This window comes from Periplaneta americana, chromosome 5, assembly GCF_040183065.1.
Source record: "Periplaneta americana isolate PAMFEO1 chromosome 5, P.americana_PAMFEO1_priV1, whole genome shotgun sequence".
Lineage (NCBI taxonomy): Eukaryota > Metazoa > Arthropoda > Insecta > Blattodea > Blattidae > Periplaneta > Periplaneta americana.
In genome coordinates this window covers 127,350,963-127,378,493 of record NC_091121.1, presented here as the reverse complement: position 1 = coordinate 127,378,493, position 27,531 = coordinate 127,350,963, and the positions used below count along the sequence as shown (strand labels likewise).

Below are 27,531 nucleotides of genomic sequence, written 5' to 3'. Positions count from 1 at the left end.
ATCTGTTACTTTAGATTGAGCACAGAAACGAAATCACTACAACTAACAATAAGACACTACTCATTGCTTTTAAAAACAAGAGCACCAGACTATAATTCATCAAACCAAATCTCCAAATGAAAGGTTCATCCAGAACAATTTTAAAAGAAACAATAACATTTTATTAGTATATTTATATTTTAAGATAACACTATTTTTCAATACAAAAGAATTTAGTTCTTCTACTCTGTGCTCCCATCCCAGGCAAGGGACATCTAGTTCTACCTGCCTTGTACATGACACAAAGGGGTTCAGGGATTAGTGAACCCACCAAGTGCATACATTATGAAGTGTAAGAATGATGTTTTAAACTGCATATAAAGATTACTTTAGTATTCATTCAAAATATAAGTAGCAAAGCTTTAGTATGTACTGTACATGATATTAATTTTGCCATAGTCTGGAATCGAATATAAATAAAAACTGAGATCTGATAGGCTAATTTAAACAACATACTCGGTTTCTATGTATAAAAATTGACAAAAAACGTCTATTAGTTTCCCAGAGGTAAAAATCGTGTTCTCTAGTGTTATCAATAGAAAATATTTTACGAATACCATATGTTGTAAAGGATATTAGTTATAAAATGTTGGTTAATATAATTTAATATTTAATTTATAGATAATTTTAATTCTTAATGTGTTTTAACTGAGGAGGCTAGAATCGAAACTTGTGTCCATTTTTAATGAAATTTGATGTAACTCTGAAATTAGTAAATAATATTAGATTTATATGTAGCAAAAATGACTATAAAGCCTTTAAAACCGAACGTTTAAAATGGGTGTCATTAACAGAACTGGATATGTCTACATGCATATTAATAACAGAACTTGCTGTGCCGTAGTGGTTTCAAAACTGGCCATGTCCAACATGATATAAATGGATATCTGTGTGTTTATTTTCGAAACTGGCCCATTATTTTTTTTTACGTTTTAGCACTGCAATGCTTGTATTTTAAGTAAAACTTACAAGCCATTGTTGTGTTTCAATTTTGTGAATTACCAGCAGAAGTCTGTTTGTATCAGACACATTAATTTCTATTTGTATTGAACTGTAAAAGAATGGTAATCATTACAATCTTCAAAAGATGGATGTTTCGAAAGTGAATGCTATGCCTGGAAGTGGTCGTATAAGAGTTAAAAATGAAGAGAATTGGATAGCAAACATGAGTCATAGACAGAGGTAAGAATTTAATTAATTTATTCACATAATTATCTTACTTAAGTAAGCAAAGAACATGTAGAAAACAGAAACAATAATTTTTATTTTCTTTAGGCACTCAGGATCAAATCCTCCAAGACCTCCTGTGTGTGGCCACAGATTCAGCTTTCCATTGCAGCTCATTAACCAATCGTGACATAAAGCATTTCCATGCAGCATTTTATGTTGTACCTAAGAAAAACCTGCAGGACTGTCTGATTCTAAAATATACTTCAGCAGTGAAAATGAGAACCATGCAGATGTTAGTAGTGATGATCTCTTGTGCAAAGTATGAAATTAAGGAAAAATATGAAGAACCAACTGTTCAAAAAGGCCAATGTTTTCTTAGCCTAAAATAGTCAAGTGTTGTTTGTTTCTTAAAATACATTTATTTAAATTATAATCCATTGTGAAGAAATAAAATGTAACATTACTCATTTTTCTAACATAAAGTACTTAACTTGCACTTAATTTAATCAAAATATTTCTCATACTTACTTACTTACTTACTTACTGGCTTTTAAGGAACCCGTAGGTTCATTGCCGCCCTCACATAAGCCGCCATTGGTCCCTATCCTGAGCAAGATTAATCCAGTCTCTACCATCATATCAAATATTTCTCATAACTGGGTTTATCCATCTATGTAAAAAACAAAACTAGTTATGTGCAGTAAGTTAGAAACAAAAGTCGGGATGTCCAAACATACATGTAAAAATATTTCCATGAATATTACGTTTAGATTTTGTGGCCATTATATTCCGACTTCCTTTTTTTCCAATATACAGAAGTTCCATATTTAAAAAATAACAAACATATCGAACAACAATGCAAAAAAATATACTGCTGTTTTTCTCAAAATGCTTTCAATTGGGCACAGCTAGTTTCGATTCTAGCCCCCTTCAATTATAAAACGGTGATTATTGTTAGCTGAAGATGCTTGGTTAGAGTTTCTTCTGGGGTTTTCCCTCAACCCATTAAGAGAAAATGCTGGGTAACTTTCGGCTCAGGACCCTGGATTCATTTCACTCAGACTCTAGATAACCATGTTTTGTAAAGCAAAAGAAGATGCCTCTAGCATGGCGAAAATGTTTGTAAAGTGAACTTGTATAATATAAGTCATTTGACAGAAATTGTTTGTACCAGTAAGTACATTGTGCAAATTAAAGAATGATGATGATGATGATGATGATGATGATGTTAACGATAACTGAATACGGAATTTGAACCTACTGTTTAATATGCTAATGTGTAGAGCAGAGAAAATAAAGACTGTTGCTTATCTATTCCATTATGGCATATACAAATCATTTGGTAAGTACTGCCAGTATATAAACATACAACACATGTCATATGTCATATAAATGGCTAACTTTACTTTAATTTGTCGGTCTGCCGAGTTAGCTCTGTGGTAGAGTGTCTGCCTCCAGACTAGCTGGCCTGGGTTCGATTCCTGGCGGGATCAGAAATTTTCATGTAAAATTTGTAACTTGGGACTAGGAGAGATAGCGGTGCACAACTTCTAATCACTAGTTTGTATACCAATATGCCTGGGTTAAATCCCAAATCTCTCCGCAGTGCATATGAAGAAAAGGCATATGTCACTGTTGATAGTGATTCATCCATTGGATGGGGACGTTAAGCCTGGCTATTCGACAGGAGTAGGCTACATGCCTGTACCAGGTTTCCCCTTCTCCCTTGCTCACCATCATCATCCTCATCCATTTCCTATACTACACTTACACGAACACTTACACATATACTCACCATAGTACACGACATAACTCTTCACAGATACACATCATGAATAACATGGCCCGCCGAAGTGGTGTGCAACATGAAAATGGGTCACAGTTCTGCCATCTATCTATAGTATGCAGAACCTGAATCACGCAAGGGAAGTGGGTAGACATTCGACACACATACACACATTAATTTGCCATAGTTCATGCAGATTTTTTCTGAACTTATTTATAAAAACTTCTGAATTAGAAACATAATTGAAGGGTGTGCGGGAAAAACAATGAATGTCACAATTCTGTTAAGATTGATGCCATTATCTAATTCAATGGATTACTATGAAGTTTAGTGTTGTTCTTATGAAAACTGGTAAGAAGGAGAATTACCACCACGAATACAGTAATCCTTTTCTTATTTTCTATAGAAACAGCAATACATCTTGCAGTTATATACTCAATTAAATCATTATCCAATCCTTAACAGAAATGTGACATTCATTTTTTTAGGTGGTTATTGGCATATTATAAAACATACTTAGGGTATTCGTTTGGTATTATATATTATGTAAGAAAATATATGACGAAGAATCTCATTATAGTCAATTTTGTTTCCAAATGAAGTAATGTTGTTATTGGAGTAAAAGTCATTTTATTTGACATGCATACACCACAAACATATTGTTTAATAAGTACTGGTTGTGAATAAACTTCGTCCACTGACAGACAGACATATGGCAGCCCTGACTTTTTTTTTTGTCATTGTTGCTTAGTACGCATTTTCGTGAAAACTTTGAAATCGAGTTTGCACAGTGTCTTAATACCTTCTCTGTAATTCATATAATCAGAAATTAGAACACTGGCTGAAAGAGAAAGCAATTTGCAAAGTAATGCTGGCAAGTCTGCAGCAGAAGCAGCCAAGTTTTTTTTTAATGCATTGTCATGTGGAGAAGTGAAGAGGAACGGTGTTTTCATTTTCAGAATTCAGTGTTTTTTTTTCTGTTACCAGTGAAATCTTTAATGAGAACTCTTCTAACTAATTTAACTGGTCAAAATATTAGAAATGAATTATTAGAATTATTTTTGCAATAAACACGAAATCTAAAATAATTCAATTTTCTATAGAATTTGCCAACTCCTGACACTCTTACAAATCAAGAAAAGGCAGATAATCTTCTTCAGCAGTATTTTGAGGAACAGGAACTTTCAGCAAAACTGCCAGATCCAGCAGATGAAATTGCTCAACGCCTTGCAAAACTGCGAGGTCAAAATATTCCATCAAATGAAACATGTAAAAATAGTCCAGCAAATGAAACCTCCAAAACTGAAAACAAGGTATGATATTGAAACTTAAGTATAGAAATGTAGCATAATGTTTCATCTTACTGTAATGCTGTATTTTCTTCTGTCCCATTTCATTTCTTTCTTACTGATATTTTCCATAAATACTAGTTCTGCAGTGATTTATTTTATTGTTTATCAGTAGATACGATTTGGTTGACTTTTGGGTAAGATTTCTTCTTTTCTTTTTCTTTTTTGTGTAATTCATATGGCAATTATATTTTACAGTTTTCTGTTCTGCTAACATCACATATCTATGAACTTATTTTTTTAATTAAATTTTCTGAGTACAAATGACTACCTTTGTCAAATCCTAACGTTAAATGTATGTCCCATAGTAATTTCATTATAGAAAATCATGGTAAGAACATACCTAGGATGTGACACAAGGCATAGTTGTTTGTTGTATTTTGGATCAGTAATATTATCTGATGAAGATGATGTGAGGATGATAAAACTATGGAAAAATGGTGAAAAGGTAGTAGGCAAAGCAAAGACATCACAAGAACACCTGCCCCTCCCTCCAAGTGCTCTTGTTATCTTAAATTTCAGTCTTTTTCTTCTTATTTTAAATTAAATAAATAAAACACACACACAGTAAAGAATAGGCTAAAATTCAAGATCTTTGTTATGCCAAACTTGAACTGTGAACCTTAGACACACACACACTTCCAAAAAATGCAGTGATTAGTGAGTTAAATGAACAAGGTGTACAAAAGTGGCAAAGTGTGTGGAAAGCATCAATGAAAGAAGGAATAACAAAAACATTTTTTCCTTGCATAAAAGACAGAATTAGTAAAAAACTTACAATAAGTTCAAACTTATCAACCATTGTAACAGGTCATGGTAAATTGAGAACATATTTTCATAGGTTTAAGATCATAGACGATCCAACATGCCTCTGTCAAATTAGTCCACAGATAGTCAATCATATACTTTGGGAATGCGAACTATTTAAAGAACAAAGATAAGTACTTGTGCATGACATGAGGATAACAGACGGAAACTGGCACACGCACGCGTATGTGTGAGTGAGTGAGTGAGTGAGTGAGCGAGCGAGCGTGTGAGTCAGTTCAAGTTTGGCATAACAGAGATGTTGATTTTTAACCTATTCTTTACTATGTGTGTGTGGTTTTTTTAATTTATATATTTTCAACATGGTCCATTACAGAGTAATACTACATGTTCAAGTTCTCTTGTGATACAATAATTATTGCAAATGTATTGACAACATTCTAATTCTGACATAGCAAATAAGTATAGAAAACTTCTTCAGAAATTTGTAAATACTGTATATTTTGAGATGAACAACATATAATCAAAATGATACTCCAGAAACGGGAAAATTCATTCAAATACTTAGGATTTGGCAAACAATGTACACACAACAATGAATAGAACTTTCTACAACATGTAAAGAAAATACTCAGCATGTAGTATTGCAACTCAGCAATGGAACATAATTATGTATTATGGATAAAGAGACTTAAAAAAAAACACTTAAATGCAAGCTGCACATGTGCATACACACACACACACACACACACACACACACATACACACATACACATACATGTGGACGAACACACGCTCGCACACACACACACACATACACACACACTTTTTGCATGTGAGCTCATAAGTACATACGCATATGCGCACACACATGAGCTCATAAGTGTTGGTTTGAACTGTGAGCCTTACTTGGAGAAGATCTTGGAATGCAACTGATGTCTTTTAGTTAAACTCTGCTTTTAGCATGAATTACGGGATAATTGATGTAAGAAGAGACATACAATTGATATTAAACACTGAAAAATCATATTGTATTATTCTACAAATATTAGCTAGGTAAGATTTTATCATCTCATTTATATCAAGACAATTTCAAGAACATTTCAATCCTATCTGTTGTGTTTATTTTGCTTGATAACCATTTATTAGTCTGTGTCTACTGTATACCGGTGAAAACAGCTAATTCCCAGCCATCTACATCATCTGCTAATAATGATAGAAGAAACATTCGTACTGGTAATATAGAGGATAATGAGTGTTGTTATTGTCGAATTTTTTTAAAGTGTTGGTATTCTCATTGGCAAGGCTCATCCTGAAATTCATAGGGAAAATATTATCACAAAATATGATACTTCAGTTAATATTTCGGAAAGTATATAGGAAATCAATCCCCAAGATTCCCAGAAATTAATTGATCAGAATAATGATGATTGTGTAATGTTCAATCAACACAGAAAGCAAAACCTTGAGATATAATTTAATTTGAAACTAATTACAACATGCTATTATAAATAATGGTATTGAATTATATGAATCTTGTCCTTTGAAATATCTGAATTTCTGGCGCAAAGACAGTTCATTCACTTATGAGACCAAAACACACTGCTGTACGATATTATAATGCAAGAAAGAATCAACAAACGATGTCAGTTCTTTCTCTAAATGGAGTAATCCTACTATATTAACAAAACGGAAACGGAAAGATAATAAAAGAAAATATCAATATGAAGTACCTCAATATTTATATTATAAGAGATGCAAAATCGTGTGTAATATCATGAAATCTCAAAATGGCATCCAGTGAAAAATTTCATCTATGAAAATCTATCAACATTTCTTTTTGTTTTTTTTTTTGCATTTATTTGGGAATGAGAATGCCATTGGCGGATTGTCTGTAGTGTACACCTTTTCCAGTTATATTTCAGAAAATATCAATTGTATTTCAGATTTGTCATTTGTATTTCAGATTAGTCAATTCAATTTCAGATAGTATCAATTGTATTTCAGAAAACATCAGTTGCATTTCAGATTTGTCAATTGTATTTCAGAAACTATCATTTGTATTTCAGAAGTTACGGTTGGCAGCTTATTCTCAAATGTTAAATTCAATCGAGATCAGATGTAAAGTGAAGACGTACGTAAAAACCCATCTGGGAATTCTTGACGTCATGGCTCCTGGTGTTGTAGGCTAATTTACCTACTGTAGAGAGTAAAATCGATGAAGCAACACACACTGCTCGTGCAGTACAACACAGTACAATTCATCAAGCTGGTGCTTTAGCTATGGAGAATATGCCTGTCAGATGCTAAAATGCAATAAAGTTGAGGATTTTTTAAATTCATTTTCCATTTTTTTTTAATATAGGCTGTGTTAAAATCTCAAGTAGACCTACATTTGTTATTTTATGAAATAAAAGTGACTATTTAATCTTAAATGCAGAGCTTATTTTCTTAAATATATTTGATACCATCTGAAATACAATTGACAAATCTGAAATACGTTTGATACCATCTGAAATACAATTGACAAATCTGAAATACAATTGATAATATCTGAAATTAAATTGACAAATCTGAAATAATACAATTGATAATTTCTGAAATTAAATTGACTAATCTGAAATACATTTTATAATTTCTGAAATACAATTGATATTTTCTGAAATACAACTGGAAAAGATGTAGAAGACATTAAAAGAGATGTGAAAGAAATAAACACTGCACTTAACCAAATTAAATCAGATATGTCTGCTGGCCATGACCACATTATTGTTCGCACTTTAAAGGAACTTCAGACAAATAAGTTAGTGCTTCTTGGCTAATGTCATGTTGAAATTTAAAACATGGCTATAAGTATTTAAGACAGCAAGAATTGTATTAACTTTTAAAGATGGAAATGAAATTGACATTTCAAATTGGCGTCCTATTTCCATCTTCTTGGTAATAAGACACATTATTCAATAAGTAATTAATAAACGATTGTGATCATTTGTAGAATTTTTCATCCACCCACGTGGTTTTGCTTCAGTCCCAGACACCCATGTAAATACATCTACTGTCAATGGCTGTCTTAAAAATGCTAAGAGAAATAAAAAGGATTGTTGCATTATGTTCCTTGATATTTCCAAGACTTATGATAACATAGGCCATGAGCATCTTAGAAGATGTTTAAAAAGAGCATTGGCATGCCTACTAATTTAAGGGACTTGGTTATTGCTCTCATCCAAGGCAATGGCATAAGAGTGGAATGGAGTATAAAAAACATCTCCATTAAAACTGCATAAAGGAGTCATGCAAGGTTCTCCTCTTTCACCTGTATTATTTAACCTTACCATTGACCATATTCTTAAAGATCTTATTAATACTGTAGTTCGCGCGCGCGCGCGCGCGTGTGTGTGTGCGTGCGTGCGTGCGTGCGTGCGTGCGTGTGTGTGTGTGTGTGTGTTTTTTTTCACACTCAATGGGTATATACCCGGTGGCAGTGGTAACTAATTACACTCAATATGACAATAATAAACTTATTAATTAAAAATACAATTAATAATACTAATAATTAATACTAACAATAATTTATAATAATTATAATAATAATATTAATAATAATAACAACAGGGAATATCCTAAATTAAATGAAACGATCACTTAAAATAACATTTGAAATAAGTCTGATTTGTATCTTAAAACTAAGATGGAACTAAAACCCACGAGTATGATATGTTCATATCTGCACAAGTACCTTTCAACATTACACTCATTTTGCTGTCAACTCACTCACAGCACTGGAACTACGACACATTTCACTGATTCTATCCTGATTTCACTAACACTTCAAAAACATTTCACTGTTCAAATACTTTGCACTGCCACTATAAACTATAAAGCTTCACTGACAGGAACACGTTTCACTTACACAACACACTTCACTGACACGACATACTTCTTCACTGATACAACACACTTCACTGACACAACATAATTCTTCACTGATACAACACTTCAATAACAACATATCATTTACACCCTGTAAATACTGTGTATAATTACCGTCTATTAGTAAGGTCCTTAAGCCTATTTTAAATACATTTTTGGTTGTTGGTAAAGCATTTAGTAAGTCTGCAGGTAAAGTATTCCAGTCCCTGATAGTACGATTGAGAAAAGAAAACTTTCCAATGTCCGTCCTCTGCCTTCTTTCCCTCAATTTATATGAGTGGTCGTTCCTTGAAGAGTAATTTGGCAGCTGCAACCTATTTTTTATTTCTCTCCAGGCAGGCTCACCTCGGTATGTTTTGAACAGTGTAATGTAATGACTTAGAAAGAATTCCTGCTATAACATTTCCATGACATAGCACTGGTTGAGAAATACAGTAGAACCTCTATTATCCGTGGTAATGAAGAGGGGTGGACTGAACAGTTAATCGAAAAAATCGGATGATCCATATCATAAAATATTTTCGTAAATTAAGGGAATAATACTTGTACTGTCGTAATTTTCTCCGTGGTCTTATGTTTAGCATGCAAGATAGTGGATCAGAAGTTCACTCATTCAAGTCTGGTTGTAGGGGCAAGGAAACTCCTTGCAATGGCTGTCAGCAAAAAGAGAGCAATAGTAGACATCTCATATTGTAGATTTACTTACTTTATACACTTTATCCTTAATTTATTTTATTAAATCATGCTTAGTTGTAATGCCAGTCTCGTATTCTGGTGCGAGATGAGCCACAGTTTCTCTTCTTCCAAACTGCTCAATTATTTGCATTTTTGTCAATACTTAGCACACGTTTTATTTTGACATTATGGAGTACATTTTATATAGAAGTTGAAGAAACAAAATTGTGTAAGTGTAAATGCATGTAATAATACTCTCTAGAAAAAATACGTACTAATATAACGTAAAGTAGTAGGCCTACTTCATATGTTTCTGTAGCAAAAAAGAGAGAGAGAGAGGGAGAGGGAGAGAGAGAGAGACTTCTCCATATGACACTACTTTATCTGCAATTGGCTTAAATGTTAATCCCTTAGGGCCATATTCATAGACATTCTTAGTGTGGCTTTCGGTGGATGAGCAGCGAACTAACGTTTCTTGTATTCCTAAACCAGTGTCAGCGATATGATATGATATGAATCCTGTTTAGCACGCTCGTAGCCCGGACTAGCGAAATGTCTATGAATAGCACCCCCTAAAGAATTTGAAAAAATCAGGAAGAAAGATACGAAATGACATGAGAAGTCAGTCTTTTCAAGCATGGTGTCAGCTTCCTCATAAGGACAAAGGAGTCCAAGTTTTATATGGAGAATCCTAAAACGAACTCCTGGATTAATAACAAGATAAATTTATGAACATCAGAATGGACGAATGCTATTAAGATGTCATGTAACATTACAGCTGTTAGGTCTGTCCCAGGAAGGAGTTGGGACACGACAATATGCAGACATTGGGGTTGTGCTGTACCAGAGACTCTGGGACACATTCTTGGATTTTACTGGAAAGGGGAATTAATGCGGAATTCTCATCATTATAAAGTGCAATCTTTTATTGCGCGCCTCTGTACAAGGAAATGTGGGAAGTTTATAAGGAAGGACACTGCATCTCAGACAATGGAAGCAATCATAGAGCAGATATTATAGCGATTGACAGAAGCCGTGGAAGAGGATTAATTCTGGCCCCCACAATAAGGATGGAGAAGAATACTGAACAGGCTATGGATGTTAATGAAGAAAAGGGGGTCATTTACCACCCGTGCGCTATAACTTACCTATTAATGCATGGGAGGTAAAAGGTTTCTATCTGGGGCTCGGGGCACCTCATAAATTTGTGAACACATTCCTAAAATCATTAGTTATATGCAATCAGATCATTTCAAAATATTTGTATTAATATATTGAAAGATTCACTAATCATTCTTCGTAATCATTTGTATAATAATTTCTCATAAGTATGTGTTACTGTTTCTGTAGTTTTTATTTAATAACATTCAGTGTTCATTGTATGCATATAATTTTCTGTGTTTACGATATGTAGCTTTTCACTTCTTTTTATGTGCATTGTTAATATATTTTATGTTCTGGATCTTCTTCGTCACCCAGACTGCTAGGCAGATGTCCTTGTTTTGGAATTCATAAATAATTGAAGGGCTCGGGGAAAAAAGGAGCTAACCCACAGTAAGTTAGTTTCAAGAAAAAGCTATTTGAAAGTTTAAAAAAAATCCTACAATCCATAATTGTGTGTGAGTGCATGAAACGCTGCTGAAGTATTATGTGGAATATTCAATTTTATTGGAGGAGAGAGTTTCTATGTAAATTCTCTTTTTAAGGCTAGTAAAATAATCCCTAAAAGGAGAAGGCAGTAGAAAATTGGGTTAGATTCTTTTTTCCTCAGAATTTTTAAACATAATACATGGGATAACATTTGTTTATGAATGAACTGTATGTACTGTGTTACACATATTTTATAGTTTTTAGTTCACATATTATGTGTTTTACTTCATCTGATTATTCGTCCTGCTGTCATCGACTATTTCAAGTTCATTATCAGGAGTAGCTTTTCCTGATGACACTGATATTCTGGAGAAATCAATTGCAGAAGTGCCAGTAAATCAGTGTGCTTCCTACTATCGATGAGAATTGGCTCTAAATATTTTAGTGACAAATCAAAGGCTTTGTTCACGAACAAGAACTGCCTACTTTCCTAGGTGCTATAATCTTCTTCTGAGATATAAGGTATTATTTTTCTTCTGTTTTGCTTGTTCTTTTTTAAAATCAAGCTGTATTATCTGTAAATATTTATGTTTGAATTATTGTAATGGCATCTGATGTTTTACACTATGAACAATCCCAAGATTCGGTGTCTAAGCTGATGCAACTCCAGGTTGACTAAATCAAATTAAATTTCTAATTGACCACCAGTTTTCAACATTATGCTTCTTCTTCCTATTTACTGAACCTTTCATAGGGCTTTGCTCTGTACTTCGTGAAATATCTATTTCTGGCTACAAGAAAGAAAATAAAATTAATATCTCAACAACAGACTTCTGAATCAAGTCAGGATGGATTTACTACCTAAATAATTAACATAGAATTTTGAAGAAGCCTGTAGGCCTTAAATGATTAATCAAACAACAAATATGACTGCTTTAATTACAAATTAAGGGCAGTTATGCACAAAATAATAATTATTATTCAAGATGGCTATATTTATTCCCTAAAACTGTAATTATCTGCTGGTACATCATTTCTGAGGGAAGAAGGTGTTGAGCCACAAAACATATTTTATCAAAACTATGGTATTGAATGGTGGTGAATGTTCTCCACTATCAGAGGAATCTTCAGTGTAATCTGGATCATTAACACTATTATCACTATCAAAATAATGAAGAGAAAATTAAAATTCTAGGATGATAAGCAGAGGAAGAAGAACTTTATATTTTTTGGTGTAGAGGAAATGGAACAGGAGAAGCAAGAGACAACGTACGACACTGTATTCAAAGTGTGTTGGGAGTTTTCAACATTGACGTGAGCGACAGGCAAATTGAAGGGTCGGAAGAGAGCTGAATCGGCCTATCATGGTTAAATTCAAAAACATGTTAATGAAGGAGAAAATTCTGTGTAGAAGAAAATATTTAAAAAGTTCAATTATTCGACTTGAGATGGATTCCGATTATGAGACGAGATGAAGAAGAAGATTGTTGCTGCCGTTTATGTGGGCGGCTAGGAAGAACGGACATTTCGAAAGGCTGTATAGAGATAAATTGAACATCAATAATGAGACTTTCGATCTAGAATTTTGTCTAGAAAATTTAAATCAAAGGGAATTGGAGACAGAGGATATGGAAAGAAACAGGAAGGACTTGAAAATGAAAATGAGGAAGATTATAAGTAAATAAGCAAATGGGTGGAAGAAGTGAGATTAGTAGCCAGGAAAGTATAGCAGAAATTTTAAGATGGGATTCAATTAGTTTGGGACAATCCGAAATGATGGCACACTAGGAATGTCTGACACAGTGAGTTAAGGACGAGTGGAAACAGACAAGTATGACATCATGGAAAGAAGAGACGCATGGTCACAAATAAGTCCATCATCACCATGTAAGCAACAAGTACCAAAGACTGCTGACAATAGCGGAAGAGATAAGATGACAAGTCAGCTGACGATGGGAAGAGTAAGTCATAGAATAAAGGTCAGAAAGGAGAGTAAGAAGGATAAACAGGAAGACATCCTGAGTCGACAAGGAGGAGAAGTAAAGAAGATTTGGGTAGTCCATCTACTTGTGAGGGGAAGAAAGGAGGAAATAAGAGACCACAGAATTACAGTCTACGAAGTTGGTGGTTAAGGGGAAGAAATGATAAGAGTGGCAAAAGACATAGAAACAATTAAGTAAGTGTTCAACCAGTAATAGTAACTATCAAAATAATCCGAGGATAAAATGTATGAACGAATAAGTGAATTAGTATCCAGAGAAGCAATAGATGATAAGAGTGGCAAAAGACATAGAAACAATTAAGTAAGTGTTCAACCAGTAATAGTAACTATCAAAATAATCCGAGGATAAAATGTATGAACGAATAAGTGAATTAGTATCCAGAGAAGCAATAGATGATAAAGGAGGTGACAAGAGAAAACTGTAGATATTTGTTAATAGGAATTGGTAGTGAAATGTTCCTAATGTAGGACGTGATACTAATTTCAGTGTACAATCAGAGAAATTTAAATGATAGGAAGAGAGAAAGTATTTCAATGTAAGTTTAAAAAATGTAGATTGAGTTTAGCATTGGCTTACAAAAATAGTGTCTTAACGACATTTTTATCGGGGGTGAAAGTGAACAAATAAACATGTGATACAGTGACTAGTGAAGAAATAGGGGTTAAGACTGATGACAGAAGTGAGGAGAGGTAGAAGTGATTGTAAATTTGAGATGAAAGTGAATGATTATAATTAAGTAGTGTTGGTAAAAGATAGTATACAAATTAAGGAAATTTTGAAAGATAGGAAGTACTTCAATATAAGGAAACAAGAAAAGTGGTGAGGTGATCACTAGATAGAAGGGAAAGTTTTCAATGTGAGAGGTTAGATAGTGAATTGAGAGTATGTATTATAGTAATAGGAGTAGTAAAGGTAAATTAAGATTACTGCACACGTCGATGAAAGCTTGTATGTATTATTGTAATTAGAAGGTGATGGGGAGCACGATTACAGAGATGTGGCGATCCATTACTAAATGAAAGATGTAGAAATAAATATCATATTTTATATTTATTTTATATATATATCAGTATGAAAATAATTTCCTGTAACACTAGAACACCACATTTCGTCCTGCATTTTAATGTGGGTTAGCTCAGTTTTTGTTCAGAAATATAACACCAGAATGTGGTTGGAATAAAAGGCTGTGGATATTGCGAAGTAATTTTTGCTGTTACAAATACTATCTGATGGGAGATGGTGAAACTACAGATATGGAGTGTGATACACATATTTTCTCAGTTTTCGTAAAAGTGTTGGTTAGCTTCTTTTTTCCCCAAGCCCTTCAATTAGTTTCCTCATGTCAGTGAAGAAATTTGAAATTTATTCCTTCATCGAATTCTTAATGTGGTCATCAGATTTAAAATTCCTTCACTTGAATTCATAGACTAGTTTGAGAATAAATGAAAATCAGGTAGATTAATCTGGACTTTGGAAGTGCATAAAATTTGTTCCTTGAAGATTCTTAAAATGTAAATGTGTGGCCTAGCCACTGCTTACATAATATATACAAGCTGGTGGATTTGCAGAGCTTGACTGGGTTGCAGAGTGTTATTAAAATTTCTGCCAGTAGGTTCGCCCCATAGTTCTATAAAATGATGATTAGTTGCACTGCTGAATGTTGTGTATCATTAAAAATACTTGATTAATTTTGCATTACTGATAAAGTACGGAGATTATAAATATATGAACCATATTACAGTGTTATTTGAGATTTATTGATGACATTAAATAAATGTATGCAGATTTTCGATGTGTTTTAATTAAATTTACAATTTTGTTTCTCGAAAGCCTGGATTTGTTCATTTAAAAAGTTTGCTTTCAAACTACATTCTACAGCTGCTTCTTTTGCTTCGGCAAGTTGATTGATTTTAGTTCCCTGTTTTTCCTTCAGGTTTCGTTCCCTGTAATTAATTTTAATTGCTGAAAGTGAATTATGTCTTTCACTTTCAGACATCATTATGTAATGATGATGATAATGATGATGATGATAATAATAATAATAATAATAATAATAATAATAATAATAATAATAATAATAATAAATGAAAAGGGTAGTCTACAGTGAACATGTGAAATATATCAAGTTTCTTTAATTTATTTCCAAAAATATTTGATGTTGGCAATCAGTATTGCACAAAACATTTAATAAGCAATGGTGAGTCCTCTAAATGCCCCAAATGTCAATGTTATTCAAGTGTTTTGCTGCGATTCTCTAGAATTAAACACTACTTTTAATGGCAGAATTGGCATAATGCGGGAACAAGTTGACAGACATATTTTAAATCCCGTGTGCCAACTGGTATATAATGTAAGCAGTGGGACTAGATTGATATGATGAATGATCTTGTTGCAGTAACACTGAAGAGAATATGACATGTGTGCCTTCTAATCGTCATATAAAAAACTTAGATTATGACAGAACATATGTCAAGATTCACTCTCTTTTTCTTTCCCTTTCTCCAAAGAACAAATTTAATGTTGTCTCACAAGCTCTTTACAGCCTAGATCTGATATATTTGATTTTCATTTATTCCCAGCACTACTTCGATGAAATTTGATCATCTACCAAGGCAGTTCTTTCTGAACAAGTGTGTTCTTAAAAACTTTGCTGTGTGTGTGTGTTGGTGTGCATGTGCACATGTTCTATAGCTTATACTATACCTATTCACATAATCATCACCATAAAAATCTGTAGTTGCTGATAAATGTCTGTAGATGTCAAGATTTCAGCTGTGGAATGAAGTGCTTGTCATGTCCTAAAGTTGTGAACTTTAGTGCGAACTTCGTCCAGTTTTCGTATATTGGCATTTCTTGAACTTAAACTGCACAAAGAAATTATTTTAATACCCGTTAATGACTGACTGGAAGTGAAGTTTGCCTGTCTAAACATACGAAAACACGTTTAATTACTTAGACTATGAGAGATTTTTTATTTAAAAAAACAAGAATGGTTTCATTTTTTTAAAGTAGAGAGTAAGTTTTTTCTGGGCAGAATTGAATAATTTTAAGAATCGAACCATTTATTCGAGTAAATTCTTGAATACTTTTATCATTGGGATAACAATTTGATTACTCACCTCAGTTGTTCTCAACATGTTCTCGCTTCTCGGTTTTCATATCCAATATGACAGCGATAGCAATAGCAGTGACATCAGTGTGCTGTGCAAGCTTAGAAGTTTAATTTTATTATTCTTAATACATAGTGCAACTTCCAATAAAGATGTTATTTTTATATTTATGCGCTCTGTAATTAGACGAGAGACAGAAAGAGGAGAGAAAGAGAGAGACAAAGAGAGGGAATTTATTGCATGCAACTACCTCATGTTTGTAGGCGAGGTTAGCTGAATGTGTACGATTGCCTTTTACTTCTCTATACTATTTCTTTCTGTTCTCTTCCGTTCACTTTTCGCAGCATCTACCATCTGAGAAAAGTATCTAATAATTCGTATTTTTTTTTTATTCGAATACTTCCATCACTAGTTTTTTTCATCACTATTTAAAAACTACGTAAATATTAATACAGTTACCTGGAATTTTTATGTTCATTGTATTGTGATACTATATTTATTTGTATTTTCGTAGATACTGAATGTAGTAAGTGGAAATACTTCGACTACTGATGATGGAAATCAGGATGCAACATTAATGGATGATGTGAATACCTTAATGAAAGATTTAGAGAAGGAAATGACACATGGGATGCATGAAATGAAAGAGCTGAACAAAGACATTAAAAAACGGTAGGTACTGAGAAAATAAATGTAAATAAATAAAGTTACTTTTCATATGAAGACTTTCATGAAATATTTTAAATAGTTTTGTAATCGTGGTAGTGGTGATGATATGCAGAATGAAAATAATTTTGCAACACTATTCAAACTCCCCCCCTCCCCACCCCCTCTGTTTTTCTAAGTCTTGAATATAAATTGATATGGAAATAACACGAATATAATGAAGGAAATTTGCAATGGTAAGTAATGATACACTTTGTTATGAGAGTTAATCTCATATTCCCCTAGCCCTCTTAACTAATGTTCTTAGGTATGATGATGAAATCCATGCATTATCGAACGATTTTCCTTAAACAGTTTAATTTCTAATGTGTAAAAATTTTTAAAACAAAATTTTTGCTTTAAAATATCTAATGAAATTTTCTATTAATTTTTAAGACTATAAGCTAGTATACATTACACGTGATAATCCTTTCTGTTGATGTCATGTAAAGTACCTGTCGTTCTGAGCTCAATAGGCGCAATATCTTTTACAACATTTCCGAAATTCACTTCAGTAATTGTGAACAGATGAAAATAAATTTGAATTTCAAAAAATTCAGATAAAACTCGTGTTTACCAACTCCAGATTTCTTTTTGTTGTGAGCAGAATGTTTCATTATTTTTTTTGGAGTCATAAAAGAGAAACAGTTATTCTTTTAATGTTCTTTGGTACTTTTGAGGTATTTCTTCATATTTAATAAAGAAAAAGTTCTTATTAGTTGATCATGTCTATACATACTCCTAAGCAGAGTCTTGAGGTTTTCAGGGTCTGGTAAATAATGAGTATTCCTACTGGAGCACTGTGAAGTTGGTTTCTTAAAAACTGGACAAAAGACATTTGTGACATGTTTTGAACCAGCTATTTAAACAGTGACTCACAATCTCAGCTTTAGACTCGCTTAGTCAGTAACTGTGAATGAGAGGATTTGTTCACAATTATTTTCTGTTGTCACTATCTATGTAGTACATGTTCACAATTCTCTCAGTGTAGTTTTTCCTCATATGTCCAGATTTTTAGTATACAAAACTAAGCATTAATAATAACAACTTAGCATCCTCTCCTGATAGATACAGCTATTTCCGATTTACTCTACATTACTGAAATTTTTTCATGAATTCCTTCAGTATTTAAATTTTTTCTCGCAGCAGCATTTAAGTTCTCATTGCAGTAATTTAAGTAATAATGAATAATAAAATAGAAAATTAATCCCTTTGGAAAATACTGCTTTACAAAAAATCGAATGTAGGAATTAATCTTTAGGAAATGTAGCTGTTACAGTGGGTATAGGCACCGTGCATGAGTCTCAAAATCGTACTGCTGGCGCCGCGCAGTGTCTCAATTCCTAATTAACTACAGGCTTGCAGCCATTCACTAGTCATGTGTGATGTAGAAATTACATGCGGCTTTCTGCCGATAAAAAGTTGTAATATTAGTAAGAATGGGTTCATTGATTCATAGTGTTCTGCCCAAGGGCAGGTCTTTCACTGCAAATCCAGCAATCTCCAGTCTTTAATTATTTAATAGACTCAGTGGAAAGTTCATTACTGCTAGAGGAGTGTAAAAATGTAACTACAAAGTTCCTGAAATATCAGTGTAGTTGTTGGCATTTAAATCAGATTTCAGACCATTGAATGAGAGTGAACAGTCATATTACGAAAACTCTGATATACTTATATTTGATGTCATGACGTGGGTAATATTTGTGTGTATAATGTCACTATAAATTACGTATTTTAATGTGATTTAATTCTAAAAGTAGTCTTAATTACACTTCCTGAATAATGGGCGACTGCAAATTCTCTAAAAGACAACACATATGAACAATATCATCAACATACTACCTCTGATTGAGGTTCTGGCTGATCTGTACATCTGTTATCAGGCTATATACATCTCACTTGACGATATGTGTCAGAGGAAGAACAATATTGTTAGTATGCATATGAAGTCTGACTAGTGTAATTTGTAGCTAGTTGGCGATATATGCAATGGAAGGGAAAAGGAACTGGCCACCCTACCCCATGATATTCTGGCCTAGTTGCCTCATAAGTGGTGTCTTGTTGGTATCACTTGTGAGGATCAGACTTCTCTTTGGACAGTTGAATAAACAACAAGATCAACATGCGGAAGCAGATCAATTGATAGTTTGTGTAAAATGTATATTTCAATTCGCTGAATGCACCTTTCAACATGAATTCGAACACTGGCAACGCTGTAAGTAGTTTCGACTTCTTCAGCTGTTAATTTACCATCATGCAGATACGGTGGAGTAATAACAATGATCCCTTTATCGGAGAGGTTTGTTATTATTCCGGGAAAACCTGACTTCATCACCACCTTCTAATAAAGTCAATAATCCGCAATCAGTTGTTGTGAATGTGTCACTCGATCTGCCATGGTAGCATTTAGATTTGAAGGCCACCATCTGATCCACGTTGGGTGGCTGTTCCACTTCTGAACAATTAATTGTCACTCTACATTTTTCAATATTGCAGGCATTGTTTCCTGAATACTTTCTCTGCTAGGCCAAAACCCAAAATTACAGTAACCATTGTGGATGTCAACAACATTAAAGTGACGGTAAAAATACATCATAATTATATTTGTACGATTAACTCCGAACATCACCTCACAGCAGACTACGACAATCCAGTTTTCATTTTAATTTGAAAATATGAGTAGACGATTTTCTTTACTAATCTTACTCTTGGACAGAATTTTTCGAAAGCTTTCGATGTGAAATTCACTAATAAAAATGACAAAAAAGAGTATGTATGGTCTACATCTTGGGGCGTTTTGACTATCTATGGTAGCTATTTTTGGGTTAAATGATAGAATTGGAAATATTTCTTATCATGATTCTACGGGTATGATTGTGTTTCAATTGGCAGCAATTTCAACAATACAAATGTCACTCCCATTAAGTCTGGTAGTTCTGTTTCATATTTTATTGTAGAATAATCTCGGAAACCTTGCAGTTCATTAAACATATCATTTGTTCCTGAACTCTTGTCATAACATTTATGTAACTTCAGTTCGGCATGTAATGGAATAGACACTTGAATAGACAATTCACACAGTTCAACTGTGAAAGAAAAAACAAAACCACTAAGAATGGTTTCATTTACTTCTGCCTGTATGGCTACTTCATTTTTCGAAGTAACACTTGTTGAGTATTCGCCTTCCATAAAACTTAAATTTTCATCTTTTCTTCTTCTTTTTCCGTCTCTTTCGTACCTTTGCGGAGCTAGTTGAGATGAGGCAGAATTTTTCTTGTAATCTTTTAGAAAAATACTGGGAACGGTATGCTAGTTTTGGGGGTGTCCTGATCTCGTTCCCAATAAAATGAATACCGTAAATTCTTGTTGGAGTGTTAGTTTCCAAGGTGAACCATCAACACTTGAAATATCGATATGAATACATTTAAAAATAAGAATATTATTTATTGTTGCTAATATTATACATAATATTATATGTAAAGAACTCAGTAATTATGTACTTTTTGAAATTTATATGATAAATTCCTATCGTTGTTAACTTAATTGTTATTTATAAACATAATACTATACACATTCTATTTTTTATATCAGGCCTAGTATATAATAATACTATGATTACAAGCAGTGTAACCTTATTTACTTTCGTCTGCGTACTGCATGGATCCACAATTAGCGTCGTTGTGCTTCAGTTTTCTGTTTTGGGAATGAATAAAAACAATATATGTCGGCGTGTTCCTATAAGCATTACTACACTCAAGAACACAGCAATTTGCATTACCTTTCTGCTTTTTAGGATCATCCACATTTCTAATCATTTAACCTGAGATGTTAAGTATATTCATACGCTTCAAGCACAACTCTATCGCTGCTGTCCCGCAGTTAGTAAAAACAGTCGCCACCAGAGGAGCTTGCATGGTGCCTATAGAACTAAGAAACAACTGTGAACATTGGGTGGAGCTTGGGATAGCCATTCTACAGCGACTGGCTACTGAGATTAATGAAATGTCTAAATGAACTGTTGCATTCCTTCTTGTTATGTATTTATAAGCACAAAATGTATTACAGACATTATTGTTTCAATGGCATCTTGAGATTAGTAGCGATTTTGAAGCTGATTGTCCAAATTCCATATCTTTATGATTATAAAATCAGAAATGTATCTATCCTTCAAATTAAGACAAAATAACAGTCCTGCTGTGATAGTCTAGTACAGGTATCAGCAAAAATTTAATCGTGATCACTAGCAAAGGTGACATCGCAGGGGCAGCGCAGTAAATTGTCTTTGCTTCACCCCCTCTCTTCCTTCCAACTCCCCTACAACTCCAATACACAAGCATCTATCAGTGGCAGATTACCTGCTTAGATTTAGAATGCTTCTTTCTCAAAACCTTCAATGTCTCTTCAGAAACATGTGTTTAAGGAAGAATGGGAGGAACAGTAATAAGTTGTGCATATGGTGATAATGTAGACAGACACCTCTTGTGTTCTAAAATTCTAATAGACACTTATAAATCAAACATCGAGCAACATTATGACTAGGGCAAGGCATTTAATTACCTATAAATTGGTAAAAAATGCAAAATAAAAAATGCATTTATGACCTAAAAATACAAAAAATTACCTAAAAAAACAAAAAATGACCAATGAAAAGTAAAGCACTGCCAATGAAAATACTTTTAATTACGTTAAGTACTCACTTGATTACTGAACTACATAAAATTAAAAAAAATACATGTTACAGTACCTTGTATTGCAGAAAATTCATTTCAAGTGCACTTTTACAACAATTTGATTTGCAGTTAACAATCAAAACTTGGCGGAGATTTTCAAACAAAAATGATTGTTTATTGTCTGCTAGTACCGACTTATAAATGGAAAAGCTTCTCTCTACTTCAACGGAAACAATTGGAGCAAACTGAAAGCAAGCAATATCTCCTGGATTTAACTCACAGTCAGGAAGAGAAAAATTTTCACCAGACAAAGCTCTGCCAATTGAACACAATGTTGTGTACCCCCTGTTCTTGCTTAGACGTTTTTCATTTTCATTGATACTGCATCACCCACTTCACCACATGCACGGCTCAAATCATTCACCACTTTATCCACTATTTGTAGCTGTTCCACTAATGTCACTTGGGATTTTTCCAGTGCAGTTATGACATCAGGAAGGAATCCAAAATTAGTATTAATGTAAGAAAGTTTACCAGCAATTTCTTTATCAGCTAACAGTTCTTGCGCCTTTTTTATTGACACTGACTCACCATTATCAAAAGAATCAACCACTTTCTTCACAACATCGAAATTCTTGCAATAATAACTGCAAGCTTGGATCCATGTTCCCCATCTAGTCAAAACAGGTGAAAATGGCAATTGGATTTCTGGAGCTTCTGTTTTGAATGCTGAAATTCGAGAGGGGGCTTTCAAGAATACTTTCTTCACGCATCCAATTAATTTATCCACTTCAGGAAAATTTGCACGTACTTCTTCCACGACCCGGTGTAATGCATGCGCTAAACACGTCACATGTACCATTTTTGGGTACAGTGCACTTAAAGAAGCAGCTGCTTTCATCATGTAGGGTGCTGCATCAGTTATAAAAAGCAATACATTGGAATTTCGAATCCCATCAGGCCAAAGTATTCTCAATGCATGGTCAAATACTAAGCTGATCGTTGAGTAGTTGACTTTGTCCAGCTGCTCACAATGTAGTAGAAATTGTTCTCCAGGGCTGTGTGCTTCTAAAACACCAACAATAACATTAGCTACATAACGGCCCATAGAGTCTGTTGTCTCGTTAATGGATACAGATACATTTCTTTCTCCAATCATTTCTCTTATTTTATTTCAAAGTTTTGTCATAGCACCGAGCTATGTATGTTCTTCTCAATGTTCTGGGATCTGTAATTAATTTTCCGGTCTCCTCTTCTAAGAAAGTTCGCAGCTTAGGATGATTCAGTTTGTGAAGTGGAATATCAGCCGATAGAAAAGCTTCACATAGTTTCTCACAAAATGGCGAAAACGTTGAACATGTATCCCCCAGAAGCATTTGCTGTAAGTTTACACTGGATTTATTTTCAAGTCTCTGCAGGCCACGTTTATGTTTCTCCCGTGACCTGTGTTGTTCTATCGTAAACTTTTTTTCAGCAGCCTCTCTCACATTGCAGATCTTGCAGAATAAAATACGACCGTCCGTTGAAAAAATATTTTCTCCATATTTTGAAACAAATGCCTTTAATTTAACACTAGCACTTTCCTTTATTTCAGACATTTTGCTCTTGACCTGTTCACACACACGACTAGAAACAACTGACCACCTCAATTAACAGCATAACAATGCCAGTTTACCTGGAGAAAGGAATCTCTGTGGGAGTGTGGGTAAATTCCTAGAAGTGGGCAAGTTCATTATGTATTATTTCAATGTACCGAAGTACATATGATATTTCCATGCAGATATGCTGCGTCATCATACGATGGAAGAGTAATGGAACGGAGAAAAATTCTCTCCAGCGCCGGGATTTGAACCCGGATTTTCAGCTCTACGTGCTGATGCTTTATCCACTAAGCCACACCGGATACAACCCCGACGCCGAACAGAATCGTCTCTGATTGAGTTCCAACTCTTGGGTTCCCTCTAGTGGCCGCCCTTTGCACTACGTCATAGATGTCTATGAACATCGGACCGAAGTCCACACATGTGCTCAGGTGCACTCGTTATGAGTGACTAGTTGGCCGGGATCCGACGGAATAAGCGCCGTCTTAAATCACTTCGTGATTTACGCATATCATATATTATTTCAATGTACCGAAGTACATATGATATTTCCATGCAGATATTCTGCGTCATCATACGATGGAAGAGTAATGGAACGGAGAAAAATTCTCTCCGGCGCCGGAATTTGAACCCGGATTTTCAGCTCTACGTGCTGATGCTTTATCCACTAAGCCACACCGGATACAACCCCGACGCCGAACAGAATCGTCTCTGATTGAGTTCCAACTCTTGGGTTCCCTCTAGTGGCCGCCCTTTGCACTACGTCATAGATGTCTATGAACATCGGACCGAAGTCCACACATGTGCTCAGGTGCACTCGTTATGAGTGACTAGTTGGCCGGGATCCGACGGAATAAGCGCCGTCTTAAATCACTTCGTGATTTACGCATATCATATATTATTTCAATGTACCGAAGTACATATGATATTTCCATGCAGATATTCTGCGTCATCATACGATGGAAGAGTAATGGAACGGAGAAAAATTCTCTCCGGCGCCGGGATTTGAACCCGGATTTTCAGCTCTACGTGCTGATGCTTTATCCACTAAGCCACACCGGATACAACCCCGACGCCGAACAGAATCGTCTCTGATTGAGTTCCAACTCTTGGGTTCCCTCTAGTGGCCGCCCTTTGCACTACGTCATAGATGTCTATGAACATCGGACCGAAGTCCACACATGTGCTCAGGTGCACTCGTTATGAGTGACTAGTTGGCCGGGATCCGACGGAATAAGCGCCGTCTTAAATCACTTCGTGATTTACGCATATCATATATTATTTCAATGTACCGAAGTACATATGATATTTCCATGCAGATATTCTGCGTCATCATACGATGGAAGAGTAATGGAACGGAGAAAAATTCTCTCCGGCGCCGGGATTTGAACCCGGATTTTCAGCTCTACGTGCTGATGCTTTATCCACTAAGCCACACCGGATACAACCCCGACGCCGAACAGAATCGTCTCTGATTGAGTTCCAACTCTTGGGTTCCCTCTAGTGGCCGCCCTTTGCACTACGTCATAGATGTCTATGAACATCGGACCGAAGTCCACACATGTGCTCAGGTGCACTCGTTATGAGTGACTAGTTGGCCGGGATCCGACGGAATAAGCGCCGTCTTAAATCACTTCGTGATTTACGCATATCATATATTATTTCAATGTACCGAAGTACATATGATATTTCCATGCAGATATGCTGCGTCATCATACGATGGAAGAGTAATGGAACGGAGAAAAATTCTCTCCGGCGCCGGGATTTGAACCCGGATTTTCAGCTCTACGTGCTGATGCTTTATCCACTAAGCCACACCGGATACAACCCCGACGCCGAACAGAATCGTATCTGATTGAGTTCCAACTCTTGGGTTCCCTCTAGTGGCCGCCCTTTGCACTACATCATAGATGTCTATGAACATCGGACCGAAGTCCACACATGTGCTCAGGTGCACTCGTTATGAGTGACTAGTTGGCCGGGATCCGACGGAATAAGCGCCGTCTTAAATCACTTCGTGATTTACGCATATCATATATTATTTCAATGTACCGAAGTACATATGATATTTCCATGCAGATATTCTGCGTCATCATACGATGGAAGAGTAATGGAACGGAGAAAAATTCTCTCCGGCGCCGGGATTTGAACCCGGATTTTCAGCTCTACGTGCTGATGCTTTATCCACTAAGCCACACCGGATACAACCCCGACGCCGAACAGAATCGTCTCTGATTGAGTTCCAACTCTTGGGTTCCCTCTAGTGGCCGCCCTTTGCACTACGTCATAGATGTCTATGAACATCGGACCGAAGTCCACACATGTGCTCAGGTGCACTCGTTATGAGTGACTAGTTGGCCGGGATCCGACGGAATAAGCGCCGTCTTAAATCACTTCGTGATTTACGCATATCATATATTATTTCAATGTACCGAAGTACATATGATATTTCCATGCAGATATGCTGCGTCATCATACGATGGAAGAGTAATGGAACGGAGAAAAATTCTCTCCGGCGCCGGGATTTGAACCCGGATTTTCAGCTCTACGTGCTGATGCTTTATCCACTAAGCCACACCGGATACAACCCCGACGCCGAACAGAATCGTCTCTGATTGAGTTCCAACTCTTGGGTTCCCTCTAGTGGCCGCCCTTTGCACTACGTCATAGATGTCTATGAACATCGGACCGAAGTCCACACATGTGCTCAGGTGCACTCGTTATGAGTGACTAGTTGGCCGGGATCCGACGGAATAAGCGCCGTCTTAAATCACTTCGTGATTTACGCATATCATATATTATTTCAATGTACCGAAGTACATATGATATTTCCATGCAGATATGCTGCGTCATCATACGATGGAAGAGTAATGGAACGGAGAAAAATTCTCTCCGGCGCCGGGATTTGAACCCGGATTTTCAGCTCTACGTGCTGATGCTTTATCCACTAAGCCACACCGGATACAACCCCGACGCCGAACAGAATCGTCTCTGATTGAGTTCCAACTCTTGGGTTCCCTCTAGTGGCCGCCCTTTGCACTACGTCATAGATGTCTATGAACATCGGACCGAAGTCCACACATGTGCTCAGGTGCACTCGTTATGAGTGACTAGTTGGCCGGGATCCGACGGAATAAGCGCCGTCTTAAATCACTTCGTGATTTACGCATATCATATATTATTTCAATGTACCGAAGTACATATGATATTTCCATGCAGATATTCTGCGTCATCATACGATGGAAGAGTAATGGAACGGAGAAAAATTCTCTCCGGCGCCGGGATTTGAACCCGGATTTTCAGCTCTACGTGCTGATGCTTTATCCACTAAGCCACACCGGATACAACCCCGACGCCGAACAGAATCGTCTCTGATTGAGTTCCAACTCTTGGGTTCCCTCTAGTGGCCGCCCTTTGCACTACGTCATAGATGTCTATGAACATCGGACCGAAGTCCACACATGTGCTCAGGTGCACTCGTTATGAGTGACTAGTTGGCCGGGATCCGACGGAATAAGCGCCGTCTTAAATCACTTCGTGATTTACGCATATCATATATTATTTCAATGTACCGAAGTACATATGATATTTCCATGCAGATATGCTGCGTCATCATACGATGGAAGAGTAATGGAACGGAGAAAAATTCTCTCCGGCGCCGGGATTTGAACCCGGATTTTCAGCTCTACGTGCTGATGCTTTATCCACTAAGCCACACCGGATACAACCCCGACGCCGAACAGAATCGTCTCTGATTGAGTTCCAACTCTTGGGTTCCCTCTAGTGGCCGCCCTTTGCACTACGTCATAGATGTCTATGAACATCGGACCGAAGTCCACACATGTGCTCAGGTGCACTCGTTATGAGTGACTAGTTGGCCGGGATCCGACGGAATAAGCGCCGTCTTAAATCACTTCGTGATTTACGCATATCATATATTATTTCAATGTACCGAAGTACATATGATATTTCCATGCAGATATGCTGCGTCATCATACGATGGAAGAGTAATGGAACGGAGAAAAATTCTCTCCGGCGCCGGGATTTGAACCCGGATTTTCAGCTCTACGTGCTGATGCTTTATCCACTAAGCCACACCGGATACAACCCCGACGCCGAACAGAATCGTCTCTGATTG

General features: G+C 35.6%; 1 protein-coding gene across 6 annotated transcripts in view; it reads left to right on the top strand.

Moving 5' to 3' along the window:
- The window catches only part of LOC138700178 (abscission/NoCut checkpoint regulator), a 115,548-nt gene that overhangs the window by 49,514 nt on the left and 38,503 nt on the right, over positions 1-27,531 (top strand). For 5 of the 6 annotated variants that reach the window (XM_069826598.1, XM_069826600.1, XM_069826602.1 and 2 more), the window contains 2 exons: positions 4,099-4,308; positions 16,932-17,089. In XM_069826598.1, coding sequence (XP_069682699.1) covers positions 4,099-4,308; positions 16,932-17,089 — 368 coding nt within the window. The remainder of the gene's footprint in view (positions 1-4,098; positions 4,309-16,931; positions 17,090-27,531) is intronic. The other variant, XM_069826603.1, reaches the window with a different exon arrangement.